General features: G+C 42.4%; 1 protein-coding gene across 1 annotated transcript; it reads left to right on the top strand.

Moving 5' to 3' along the window:
* Positions 1 to 3,044: 3,044 nt before the first annotated feature.
* LOC109931240 (tubulin beta-4B chain-like) lies at positions 3,045 to 13,016 on the top strand. Its single transcript, XM_048613607.1, has 4 exons — positions 3,045 to 3,125; positions 8,147 to 8,255; positions 8,340 to 8,450; positions 11,873 to 13,016. Exons 1-4 carry the CDS (start codon positions 3,069 to 3,071, stop codon positions 12,931 to 12,933), a joined length of 1,338 nt encoding a protein of 445 aa, XP_048469564.1. The 5' UTR covers positions 3,045 to 3,068; the 3' UTR covers positions 12,934 to 13,016.
* Positions 13,017 to 13,683: the final 667 nt, after the last annotated feature.

Here is a 13,683-nt window from a genome sequence, read left to right as displayed (position 1 = left end):
TCAAGTTCCATGCCAAGCTATTCCTGTATTTTTGCTCTGTTTTGCAAAGGTAGCTGCCAGTATGCTTGCAATTATGGTAAAACTCTTCTCTTTCTAAATCAGCTCTAGAAGATAGGTCCGCTCCACATATGCCAGGTAGATGTCTCAAAGCCTGTGGAAAATTGTTTTTGTACTGCAGAACATTAAGGAGTGTGAGTAAAGGCATCTACTTCTTCTATTTTCATTTTCACTGTTGCCACTGGCACCTTGGATGGTGCAGCGATCAGGGGCATCTCTGGAAGTTTCCAAGAAACTAGGCTGCAAGAGGCAGGCTTTAAAAACTTTAGTCATCTGACACCAACCTGGCCAATTACTGTCCTAGTATATCAGCATGTCACAAAAACCCCTTCTAAGCTTCTTCCACAACCCATTCAGAAGGGCAAAGCCAGCAGATATATGGGAATATCACCATCTGCAAGTCCTCCTCAAGGCACACACCATCCTGACTTGGAAATATATCACTGTTTCTTCAGTATCACTGGGTCAAAATCCTGGTACTTCCTCCCTAACAGCACTATGGGTGTCCTACACCCAAAGGTGCAGCATTTCAATAAAATGGTTCACCACCAAATTTGTAAGGGCAATTAAGGATGGTAAATAAATGCTGGTGTAGTCAACTATGCTCAAATCTAGTTCAGCATACCCCCTTGCTCTGATACTCTATGCCACTATAAATAATGCCCAGGATACTGAATACTTCTATATATATAAATAATTTTTCTGTCATCAGGTAATGAGTACATTCAGCTCTTATGTAAAGTTACTGACCATGTTGGATTTTAATCTGCAGAGTATGTGGGCTGGGGAACCAGTGTGGGGTTAAAATCATTTAGGTTGACAGTGCATTGGGAAGCCAACTCCAAACTGCCAACTCCTGCATTTGACCACAAAGACAGAGAAATGAAAGCAATTACCTCAGGAGAGGCAGGCTGTCACTTAACACACTTTAGTCACTTATTTGGACCTGATATTTCAATGTTAATCGTAGATGCACTAGTTTCCCACGTTTCTTGGAACTCACCGGTGAAAATATACAATGGCAACTGAGGGCGCTGAAGCATGTCACAGCACTACTCCAATAGGTATTTTATATTCATGGCTACACTTTGCTTGCTTGTCTTCATTGGTCATCGTCTATTCTTGTCTTGACAAACAACAAAAAATAAAAAAGGCCAACTGCCTGCAAACAACCAGTAGGAAAATGGCAAAGAAAAATAATTTTGATCTGTTTAAAATAAAAGAGATGTAAAAATACATCAATGTCTTAAACCTTCATGTGTATCTCCATGTGCAACCAAAAATCTTTACTTTCCACTTCCAATGTTTCTACAGGGTCAATTCCTGTGGTTTCAGCAGAGGAGAGAAATTAAGATGCTCTTCCACACCTCAGTCCTAAATGACTTGCCTATTATTCTGAGACTGTGTCCTCCGATTCCAAATCCCCCAGCCAGGGGAAACACCATTTCTGCATCAACTCTCCACATCCCTTTAAGAATGGTGTAATTTTTTATGAGATAGCCTTTCATTCTTCTAAACACCAGAGAATACAGGTCATGTCTCCTCAATCTCGCCTCATAGCACAGTCCCACCATACCAGGAATTAGACTGGTAACTAATGTGTGGATAGCTCAAGTGGTTTGTGGTCTGCCACAATGGTCCTGCAACAATGTACCCTCAGGCAGAATGACCTCCCCACATGAGTTACCATCATCATGCGTGACCTCAGTTACCTTTGGTGGGTTGCTTGACAACTGTGGGAAATAGAAGACATGAATGAGTACTGTCAAGGGAAGATTACTTCAAATGATCATTTTAAAGATGATCATACTTCACTTGTAGCATCAAAATAACACGAATAAGTGTTGCATGCCATGTGCCTGCCTGACAATTAACTCTTGTTATTGAGTAACTTGGATATTCCCACCGCCTCATTTCTGTTGATTGACATTCCACTGATTCCCAGTCTCTTCTCTTTTGCAGCTATGGGCAGTGAGATGACTGGGGGAGCACATCATATACTCTGTCTTTCCCTCGTTCTAAGTGCTCTCTTTTGGATGTCTTGCTATCTTTTGAATGAGAGATTAAACCTGTTTGTCCTTCCAGACCAATATAAAAGTTCCCAAAACCCCATTTTGAATAACAGAAATCATCCCCATTATTTTTATTTATCGAACCTTTGTTCAACAGTAAACAAAGAATGCACTAATGATCGTTATCACATTGATATTTATGAGTGTTGTTGCCGCATTTCCTATTTTATAAAAGTAACGAAACTTAAAATGTACTTCATTGGTTGTAATGCACGTCAGAACATCCTGAGATCAGGGAAGATGCTGAAATAATGCAAATCTTACCTTCTTCACTCCATTCCAACACTTCTTTTTCTCGCTTTGGCATCTCCAACTGTTTCAGGTTGCGTATTTGGAGAGTTATTTTAATACTGGAATCGAGATTCTGTCATATAGCCGTTGGTACGGCCCCTAATGCTTACTTGGCCCTAAGAAATGTGGATATCAACTCCTCAAGAGGTTGTTCCTCTACTAATGCTATACCACATCCTGAGAGACCAACCTGCAGCACCTGAACATTTAAAATGAAATCCCTTTAGCTCTCCGCAAATGCAAGTAGCTCTTTCCAACATTATTAAGTTTTTAATTTCAGACTCGCAGCTCCGAACCTTGTACATGCAACACAAACACTTTCCATTAACAGGCAGTCCCACAAAAACCGCTTTACCCAAGCACGTGACCAGCTGGCCTCGCGCCTCCTGCGACACGTGGGTGGGCCATGACCGCGCCCCTTCAGCCAAGAGGGAACCAATCAAAGGCCAGAATATACGTGAGCCTATAAGAGGAGCTAGCCGCTCTATTTGATAAACATCGGGATAGACCAATAGGATTGTTGAAAGTTCAAGCTGTCCAATAGTGGGTGGGGCGGTGACGCAGGCACTCTATAAAAGAGCAGCGCAAACTGCTGTTGACTGTTTATCGTTTCCTGCAACTTAGCACGTTTTAGTTGGCAGTAGGACGATGCGAGAAATCGTGCACCTTCAGGCAGGCCAATGTGGCAACCAGATCGGAGCCAAGGTCTGTTCCAGAGTCACGCAGGCAGTGAAGGGATAGGAAGGCGAAGTATCCAGAGAGTCTCTGAGTAGTCCGCACACGGCGTCGTACTCGAAGCGGGGAGAATTAGCCACCCAAATTCGCTGTTTTCCGTTAATGCGGTATCGGCGATGGGGTGTGGTAACCCGCATTGGGCTATTCGGAGAGTGCGCGAGGCGCCGTCAAACGGGGCAGTTGCCCGAGACATCGGGCGACTGTACCGTTTTTGAATAGGTCGGGAGCAGAGGTTTTAGGTTTAGGCGATAACTTCCTTTTTTTTGAGGGGATTTCGGTGGTTTGAGGCGCCGCCTATGCGGTTGATGCTCCCCTGTTTTGGGTGGGGTGGGGGAGGTGGTTTCGGTGTTAGGGTTGGGGATCGGTCCGGGTGACGGTTGAATTTGAGGCGCTGGCCGTTGGAAAGCGCGCGAAGGTGGGCGCCGCATGTAGATGGGCGCGAGGTTGAGGTGACGTATTAATGACCTCGTGCGCCCCTTGCATCACGTGGTGCGCCTTCAGCTCCCGCTCGATGTGCACGTGGAGCTCTTCACCACGTCCTGTACCTTCAGAACGACATGGAACCGAACAACGATAACAGCTTCACATTACCCCTTTTTACAGACGATAAAGTGTTGCCAATTAGACTTGCGTCAAGCAGTACTTGATTCTTGATCACCAGGCGACAGGGGCTTGGATCGATATACGCAAACAAAAAGAAACTGCTGGAAAACCTCAACAGGTCTGGCAGCGCCTGCAGAAAGAAATCGGTTAACATTTCGGGATCCAATAACCCTTCAGATTACTGGCCTGGCTCACTGTAGGCCTCTGTTTCAAAGGTTATAATTTAGGTCCGTGTCAACAGAAAGCTGGAATGTCTGATGTAACCCTTCCCACATTTGATGCCTAAAGGTAGCTCTATCTTGAGTTATCTTCAGATCCTATAAGTATTGTTCTCATAGTTGAACCTTTAGTCTAGTCAGCTGATGTGATTGAAGGTTATCATTTTGATAACTTTTGGAAAATTATTATCATTCTCATTTCATTCAAAATAAAATCAATTAGTGGAACATGTCTCTTGCTACAACTAAAGCTCAACTTTTAACTTTTTTTTTTGACCTGTTCTGTTCTCCACATGGACTATAAAGATCATAAGTCAGTTCAAATGGAATTGTTGACATTAGAGACATGTGTTCCTGTGATTGCTGCTGGACAGCAAGTCACTGATATTCAAAAATGAATAACCAGAAGCAAAGATTAAAAGCTTAGCATGAAATAATAAAACATGGTAAATGTTTTTAGAAACAATGAGTGGTTAAAGTCACTTGGTCACTTAGAGGCAAAGACTGGGGATTCAATGAGAAAAGGACAGAGATTGAGTGCATCAATCTTCACAATTGGTTGACAAGTTCCCTGGACCTGAGGGGGGTCCTCCTAATGTCTAAATGAAGTGTTTGCGCAGATCATGGATACATTGCTTGCAATACTCCAAAGTAATGTAAATTCTGGAAAGGTCCTGACAGATAGCAAAAATCATACTTTTTTCCAAAAAAGAAAGCAGAAAACTATAGGCCAGTTAGACCAATGTGTAAAATTGGGCAAAATGCAATAATCAGTTATTCAATAGGAAGTTTAGAATTTTTCCTTGTGAAAGGGAAATCATACCTGCCAATTGTATTAGATGCCATTTGGGTATGTCACAAGCTAGAGAGCTGAAGGAAAAACGGTGTGTGAAAAGAATTTGGATCCTCAAAAGGTCTTCAGTAAACAGCCAGGCAAGATTTCCACATGATTTTGGTGTGTTAGCATATAACAAGGACAGGCTAACAGGAAATAGTTTGGTACAAATGGTTCCATTTCAACATGGAATGAGACTGGGATCTGTGCTGGAGCCCCAGTTACTTAAAGAGCTATATTAATGGTGTACATGAAAGGATCAACTGTTATAGCCAAATTTGCTTTTGATGGAGAGGTTGGAAAGCAAGTTGAGGACAAACACTGCAGTTAGGTGAAATTTGGCAGATGGACTATAAACGAGATGTTGAAGTCGTTGGCTTTGGCAGGAAAAATGGAAAAGCAAAATCAGTTGGGAGGGGAGAGAGTGGAGGATGCTGTAGTTCACTAGGACCCAAGTGTCCTTGTACCTGAAATCATGCAGGTCAGCAGGTAATTACAAAGGTAGGTGGAATGTTAATTTTTTATTGCAATGGGAAAGAAGTATGAAAATAGGGAGGTTGTAATACAACTGCAAACACTGAAGTACAACATACAGTTTTCCTAAGCATTTTCAGTGGGCTGATCTCTTGAATAGGAGTTTGTTTTACAAGGAAATATTGAACAAGTCAGGCCTATGTTCATTGGAGTTTAGATAAATGAGAGTTGATCTTATTGAAACTTAAAATTCTGAGGGGTCATGACAGGGTGAATATTGAAAGGACGTTTCACACTGTGGGTAAATCAAGAACAAGGGGACACATTCAAGAATAGGGGCTGTTTCATTTAAAGTGGCAACGAAAAGGAATTTCGTCTTGGAGTCATTAGTGTTTGGCATTCTCTTCCACAGAACAAGTGGAGAATGGGTCATTGAATCTATTGACAGCTGATTTAAACAGATTTTAGTTGAGGGATTTAAAGCAGGGCCAGAAAAGGAATTAAGGATATAATCAGATCAGCCATGATCTTATTGAATGGTAGAGCAGGGATCAAAGGGCCAACTTCTATTTCTTACATTCTTAGGAGTGATGGAGTCTTTGCGGGAAATGGGAGCTGAGAGACTGCAAGTAATGAGTTATGCTTTGGAGGCTGGTGTCAGAAATGCTGAATTTTGGTTATAAAGATTGGAAGGAGCCATGCAGACAGATGAAGGTAGAAATATTTGATAACCAGAGTGAAAACTGGGCATTGAGGATCATTAGGATAATCAGGCTTAGTCCTCATATACCACGCCACCGACCTCCGAATACAACGCATCATCCTTTTGACATTTCTGCCACCTACAATCAGAGCCCACCACCAAAAAGATATTTCCCTCCCCACTGCTTTCCACAAGAACCATTCACCCCGCGACTCCCTTGTCAGCTCCAAACTCCCCAACAATGCCTCCACCACACCCAATAGTGTTCCCTGCAACTGATGGAGGTGCTAAACCTGCCCTACATCTCAGCTCCTTCTGAGGGCCCAAACAATCCTTCCAAATCTGGCCACTGAAACCACTTCCTGCTGTTTGTCCATAAACATGCATGGTTTTCTCTTTGAAATATCTATCCCATTCTCTCAGAGGACATAAAAACCAAAAGAACATATGCTGTAAATCAGAAACAAAAACAGAAGTTGCTGGAAAAGCTCAGCAGGTATGGCAACATCTGTGAAGAGAAACCAGAGAACGTTTTGGGTCCAGTGACCCTTCCTCAGACTGGACCCAAAACATTAACTCTGATTTCTCTTCACAATTGCTGCCAGACCTGCTGAGCTTTTCCAGCAACTTCTGTTTTTCTTTCAGAAGACATCATTAATTGGTTTATACACCCCTGTTGGGCATCGCATTTCAAATCACAGCTCTTTGTATTTAAAAAAAAAACTAACCCTGGTAATAAATTCTCTCAATTTACTGAATCAAATCTTTAACAGTTTTGAACATCACACCTTTTTCTGCTCCCAGGGTAAGAATTTCAATTTTCCTGCACAATCAAAGACTTGAATCTTTAGCACCATTCTAGTAAATCTATACACAAGCTCAAAAGAAAAGGGCCAATTTATCAACACTGCCAAGATAAGTGGCACTGTAATTAATCATCACTTGAAAAACAACATTGCCCAAAGAGGGCTCTGAGGTACAAATGCCATCATGTGAGCAGAAGCATTTTGCAATCCATGTTTTAACTCATTTAGAGAACAGTCTGTCTAGCAGCAAAATTCATTTTACATGTGTGGCAAATAATTAATTGATAATATTTTGATCTAAGATGCAAAATTATGAGACCACTTGACACCGTGTTATAAAAGGCATCTTCCAAAAGAAAGTTCTGATGGAGGGTCACTGGACCCAAAACGTTAACTCTGATTTCTCTTCTTAGCTGCTGCCAGACCTGCTGTGATTTTTCAGCAGTTTCTTTTGTACCTTCCAAAAGAAACATCCTTTTTGTTTAGGTTGATGACCTGAATTGTCGGAACTTCATGGGCAAGTCTGTTTCTACATTTGAGAGTGATTGATAATACCAATGTGACCTTTGGGTAACGATCTCATTGCTGCCATGTTCTGTCCATGACATGACATATTGCATTTTGATCCACTTTGCAAGAATTGGAATATTGCAGGTGATGCTGTTGGTTGAGAGTTCCTCAAGAACTGGAGCTGTAATTTATTTACTTGGTGGGATTAGATGGACCTATGCTGTAGACAAATGAATTGTTTATAGTTTTGACAGTGTAGTTACTGGGTGGTGTAAAACATGGAACATTTCATCCAATCTAGGTTAACATGGTTCCCATCACAGGCACACTTTAACCATGCCCAGATAAGAGAGGATCATATTTAGATCCAGATTATCAACACCCATTTGTACACCACATCCTACTGTTCTTTAGCCATTTCATCTAATGAGTAACTGGTTTTGGTCTGACACATTAATATCTGGTATTATCTGCTGTGATTGAGTAAAATAAACCAGACTGGTGAAAAGTCTTTTTATTCTGACATTTTGTGGTCCCCAAAGTTATCATCCCCAAGTTTGATCTCTGAATTAAACAAGTTTCTCCAAAAGGGAAAATTAGTAAAGTTTATCACAAAGGCGTTAACTAAGATTGATGCCTTTTATGTCACTTGGAACATACCATCACAAATATCTAAGGATCAGTGTCTACTATCATAGCAATGTGGATATTGCACTGTGTGATAAAGATGTGGAATTGTTTTTGAGCTTTTAGGGAACAGAATCAAAGACTGAATTACCTACTTCTAATTATTTATTCTTATGACTTGATGGTTGTATTAATAAGGCTACATTTTATTTTAGTTCTGGGAAGTCATCAGCGATGAGCATGGCATTGATCCCACTGGAGCCTACCATGGAGACAGTGATCTGCAGCTGGAAAGGATCAATGTGTATTATAACGAGGCTACAGGTATTAACTAGTTTAAAATAATTGGTCATAATTTGCTTATGTTATGAGCATTAAAATGTCTTTTATCTTACTAATTTTAACTAGGTGGTAAATATGTACCCCGAGCAATTCTTATGGATTTGGAGCCTGGTACTATGGATTCTGTTCGCTCAGGACCCTTTGGGCAAATTTTCAGACCAGATAACTTTGTGTTTGGTAGGTAAAGATTTTATGAAATTGACAACCTGAAGCTGAATGACATTAATTGTTACAGGATGATTAATTTTGAAAACTTATTTGTTCAGACGGCTATCCAGTTTTTCTTGATCGGTGGGTAATTAACAGGAGACTTTACAAAAACTGCTGAATTTTTCTAAGCAAAGCAACAGTAACCTTTGCTGGCCAGATTGCTTTCTGCTGTATTCATGAGGGAAATGACAAGAGTGGAGCATGACCAAATTTTATGAAAATTACATGGTCCTTTGGGAAGATTTAATTTTTACAGTCTTCTTCCCAAATATGTGATGATTACAGCAAGTTTCTTGTTAATTTTGTTTGAAATTAACTAGAATTTTCCCTAACTTGTTTATTAGTTACATTTTATCTTGCCAGTTTGCTTCCATCTCTCTTAGTTTTGCAAATTAGTAAGCTCTTCTCTTTGATTGTTAAAGCTTTTAATTTGTTTTTCCAATTGACAATAGTCTTAAGGGGAAATACTGCTATGGAAAACTTTGTTTTACGCAGTACCATATTGAGTCATACAGTACAGAAACCGACCCTTCAGTCCAACTCACTTATGCTGACCAAGTTTTCCACGACCAAACTAGTACTGCTTGCCTGCATTTGGCCCATATCCACCCAAACCTGTCCTATTCATTTACTTGTCCAAATTGCAACTGTACCTCATCTACCACTTCCTCTGGCAGTTAATTCTACATGCAAACCATCCTCTGAGAAATAACTTGCCCCTTAGGTCCCTTTTAAATCCTTCTCTTACCTTAAAGCATCTTTTAATTTTGAACTCCCCTAACCTAGGGAAAAGACCTTTGCTATTTACCTTAGCTATGGCCCTCATGATCTTACAAACATCGACAAGATCACCCCTAAACCTCGTGTCCGGTGAAAAAACGTCCCAGCCAACCCAGCCTCTGTTTATAACTCAAACCCTGCAGTCCCAGCAACGGTATAAATCTTTTCTGAGCTCTCTCCAATTTAATAATATCCTTCCTACAGCCAGGCGACCAGAACTGTATACAGTAGTCCAAAAGTGGCCTCACTGATGTCCTGTACAACCACAACATGGTGTCACAACTCCTATACTCAATGGCAGTCTTGATAGACTGGTAAAACTTATGTATCTGAAATATTGGAAGTTTAGTGTATTATTGTGATCTCTGAATACTAAGTTGAAGGTGTGAGTGAGAAGCCTCTCTGTTGATAGAGATAACAAGGTGTAGAGCTGGATGAACACAGCAGGCCAAGCAGCATCAGAGGAGCAGGAAAGCTGACGTTTCGGGTCTGGACCCTTCTTCAGAAATGGGGGAGGCGAAGAGGATTCTGAAATAAATAGAGAGGTAGGGTGGGGGGAGGCGGATGGAAGGTGGATAAAGGAGCAGATAGGTGGAGAGGAGACGGAACAGGTAAAGGAGGCGGGGATGGAGCCAGTAAAGGTGAGTGTAGGTGGGGAATTAGGATGGGGGTTGGTCAGTCAAGGGAAGACAGACAGGTCAAGTAGACAGGGATGAGGCTGGTAGGTAGGAGGTGGAGGTGGGGGTTGGTCAGTGAGGTGGGAGGAGCGGATAGGGAGAAAAGACGGACAGGTCAAGGAGGCGGGGACAAGCTGGGCTAGTTTTGGGATGAGGTCGGAGCTGGGGAGATTTTGAAGCTTGTGAAGTCCACATTGAGACCATTGGGCTGCAGGGTTCCCAAGCGAAATATGAAGTGCTGTTCCTGCAACCTTTGGGTGGCATCATTGTGGCACTGGAGGAGGCCCAGGATGGACATGTCGTCCAAGGAGTAGGAGGGGGAGTTGAAGTGGTTCATGACTGGGAGGTGCAGTCGTTTGTCACGAACTGAGCGTAGGTGTTCCACAAAGCGGTCTCCAAGCCTCCGCTTAGTTTCCCCAATGTAGAGGAGGCCACATAACAGCGGCTACAATATACCACATTAGCAGATGTGCAGGTGAACATCTGTTTAATGTGGAAGGTTTTCTTGGGGCCTGGGATAGGGAAGTGGTGGAAGATGATGCGTTGAATCTGGAAGTTGGTGGGGTGGTAAGTGAGGATGACGGGGATTCTGTTTTTGTTGTTATTGAGGGGAGGGGTTGTGAGGGATGAGTTGCGGGAAACGTGAGAGATACGGTTGAGGGCATTTTCGACCACTAGAGGGGAAGTTGCAGTCCTTGAAAAACGAGATCATCTGGGATGTCCGGAAGTGGAATGCCTCATCTCGGGAGCAGATGCGGCGGAGGCAAAGGAATTGGGAATAGGGGCTGGCATTCTTGCAAGAAGGTGGGTGAGAGGAGGTGTATTCTAGGTAACTGTGGGAGTCGGTAGGCTTGAAATAGGTATCGGTTTCCAGGTGGTTGCCAAAGGTGGAAACAGAGATGTCCACGAAGGAGAGAGAGGTATCGGAGATGGTCCAAGTGAACTTAAGGTTGGGGTGGAAGGTGTTAGTGAAGTGGATGAACTGTTCGAGCTCCTCGTGGGAGCACGAGGCAGTGCCGATACAGTCATTGATATAACGGAGGAAGAGGTGGGGGATGGGGCCAGTGTGGCTGTGGAAGAGGGACTGTTCCACGTATCCTACAAAGACGCAGGCATAGCTTGGGCCCATGCGGGTACCCATGGCCACCCCCTTTGTTGTAGGAAGTGGGAGGAGTTGAAGAAGTTGTTAAGGGTGAGGACGAGTTCGGCTAAGCAGATAAGGGTGTCAGTGGAGGGGGACTGGTCGGGCCTGCGGGAGAGGAAGAAGCGGAGGGCCTTTAGGCCCTCTGCACTGGCTCCATTCCTGCGTCCTTGACCTGTCCGTCTCCTCTCCACCTATCTGCTCCTTTATCCACCTTCCATCCGCCTCTCCCCCTCTCTCTTTATTTCAGAATCCCCTTCCCCTCTCCCATTTCAGAAGAAGGGTCCAGACCCAAAACGTCAGCTTTCCTGTTCCTCTGATGCTGCTTGGCCTGCTGTGTTCATCCAGCTCTACACCTTGTTATCTCAGATTTTCCAGCATCGGCAGTTCCTACTCTCTCTGTTGATAGGTTTTGTTTGAGTTAAAATTACATAATTAAAATGATTTATGCTGTAAATAAAGTATAACAGTGATGTGTATACACCCTGCGTTATGTTTCTATTATTTAGTGTGAGTTTTTACATTGATTATGTGGACTTCTTGATCAACCGGAATATTTAATCAATTGGCACACTCTTAGTCCTATAGGTACCCGTTAATAAAAATGCTAATTTCCAATGGAGGTGTTTAAAGTAATTAATCTTACAGTGATTGCCTGAAACTAGGTAACCTTAAGTAGAACATATTGTATGGATGGAGTTTTATGTTATCTAGCAATGTAAGAGATTGTTTTGGTGTGTTAATGTACTGTATTCAGAGACAGAAATTTATCTTGCTCTTATTTCTTACAGGACAAAGTGGTGCTGGTAACAATTGGGCCAAAGGACATTACACTGATGGAGCTGAATTAATTGACTCTGTTCTGGATGTGGTGAGAAAGGAGGCTGAGGGGTGTGATTGCCTCCAGGGATTCCAGCTTACCCATTCATTGGGTGGTGGTACTGGTTCTGGCATGGGTACACTCCTTATCAGTAAAATCCGCGAAGAATATCCTGACAGAATCATGAATACTTTCAGTGTTGTGCCTTCACCAAAAGTGTCAGACACAGTTGTAGAACCTTATAATGCCACCTTGTCTGTCCATCAGCTTGTGGAGAACACTGATGAAACATTCTGTATTGACAATGAGGCTCTATATGACATCTGTTTCCATACCCTTAAACTGACAACGCCAACTTATGGTGATTTGAACCACCTGATGTCAGCCACTATGAGTGGTGTAACAACCTGTCTGCGCTTTCCTGGTCAGCTCAACGCTGACCTGCGTAAACTAGCAGTGAATATGGTGCCTTTCCCCCGACTGCATTTCTTCATGACAGGTTTTGCTCCTCTGACCAGCCGTGGCAGCCAGCAGTACCGTGCCCTCTCAGTACCTGAGCTTACCCAACAGATGTTTGATGCCAAGAACATGATGGCAGCTTGTGACCCTCGGCATGGCCGCTACCTGACTGTTGCTGCCATTTTCCGAGGCCGGATGTCCATGAAAGAGGTGGATGAACAAATGTTGAATGTCCAGAACAAAAATAGCACATATTTTGTTGAATGGATTCCCAATAATGTTAAGACAGCTGTTTGTGACATCCCGCCTAGAGGCCTCAAGATGTCTGCCACCTTTATTGGCAACAGTACAGCTATCCAGGAGCTGTTTAAACGCATCTCTGAGCAGTTTACTGCTATGTTCCGGCGGAAAGCCTTCTTGCATTGGTACACTGGTGAGGGCATGGATGAGATGGAGTTTACTGAGGCTGAGAGTAACATGAATGACCTGGTTTCTGAGTACCAGCAATATCAGGATGCTACAGTTGGAGATGAAGGTGAATTTGAGGAAGAGGGTGAGGAAGAGGCTGCATAAATAAATAGAGTTGTATATTATGAACTTCTAAACATGTTTTCTTTGTTACATTAAGACCTGTTTCTGAAGTTTGTCTATTTTCCCCGTTCTGTGGTTTTGTATTTTGATTTTTTTAAACTACTGGTTTTGAATAAAAATTGTTGATAGTAATTTAAATGTTTTCCTTCTGTGTTTTCGATTTAGAGCATGTAAAGCAGACAAAAGATCGTGGAGTTGTACGTTGTGGAATTATATCACGTACAAGTGAGATTGCTATTAGTTGATCCAATCAATAAGAAATCATTTTGCTAAATAACATTCAGCTGCTGCTTGTTATGGTAACACCATTGCAACCAGTAGATGAAAGGCTGTTGTGGCGCAGTGATACTTTTTCTATCTTTTGAGCCAGAGGCTTGGGTTCAAGTCCTATCTGCTGCAGAGGTGTGTGATTTTTTGTTTCAAATTTAACCTATTTTTCCAATCCATCTGTTCAGAGATGTTATTACATATTTCTGATGTGAATCTGGGTCTCCCAATTCAGGGATAGGGAAACTACCAGTACACCACAAGAGGGCTCCTGGCATGTGATGATATACCTGAACAGTTGATTGAAAATATCTACAACCAATAAATGGTTTAATTTTTAGTTTGAAACCTAGGTGAAGGCTCACATAGCAACTCACCATTATATTTGAAAAGACTAGGGGCTTCAACTAGTCACAAGAAAGCAGTATTGGTGAATTAACTGTGTTTGGTTTTGAAAATTTAGAA

The sequence above is a fragment of the Rhincodon typus genome, chromosome 28 (genome assembly GCF_021869965.1).
Source record: "Rhincodon typus isolate 14 chromosome 28, sRhiTyp1.1, whole genome shotgun sequence".
In the NCBI taxonomy this organism is placed as follows: Eukaryota; Metazoa; Chordata; class Chondrichthyes; order Orectolobiformes; family Rhincodontidae; genus Rhincodon; species Rhincodon typus.
The sequence above is the reverse complement of the archived record's forward strand: the minus strand, read 5'-3'. Positions and strand labels throughout refer to the sequence as shown.

Excerpts from the sequence above, each read along its gene's own strand:
- LOC109931240 (XM_048613607.1), top strand. The coding sequence starts at position 3,069 with ATGCGAGAAATCGTGCACCTTCAGGCAGGCCAATGTGGCAACCAGATC. Across the intron at positions 8,256-8,339 it reads GTATTATAACGAGGCTACAG|GTGGTAAATATGTACCCCGA; the intron begins GTATTAACTAGT and ends AATTTTAACTAG. Across the intron at positions 8,451-11,872 it reads ACCAGATAACTTTGTGTTTG|GACAAAGTGGTGCTGGTAAC; the intron begins GTAGGTAAAGAT and ends TATTTCTTACAG.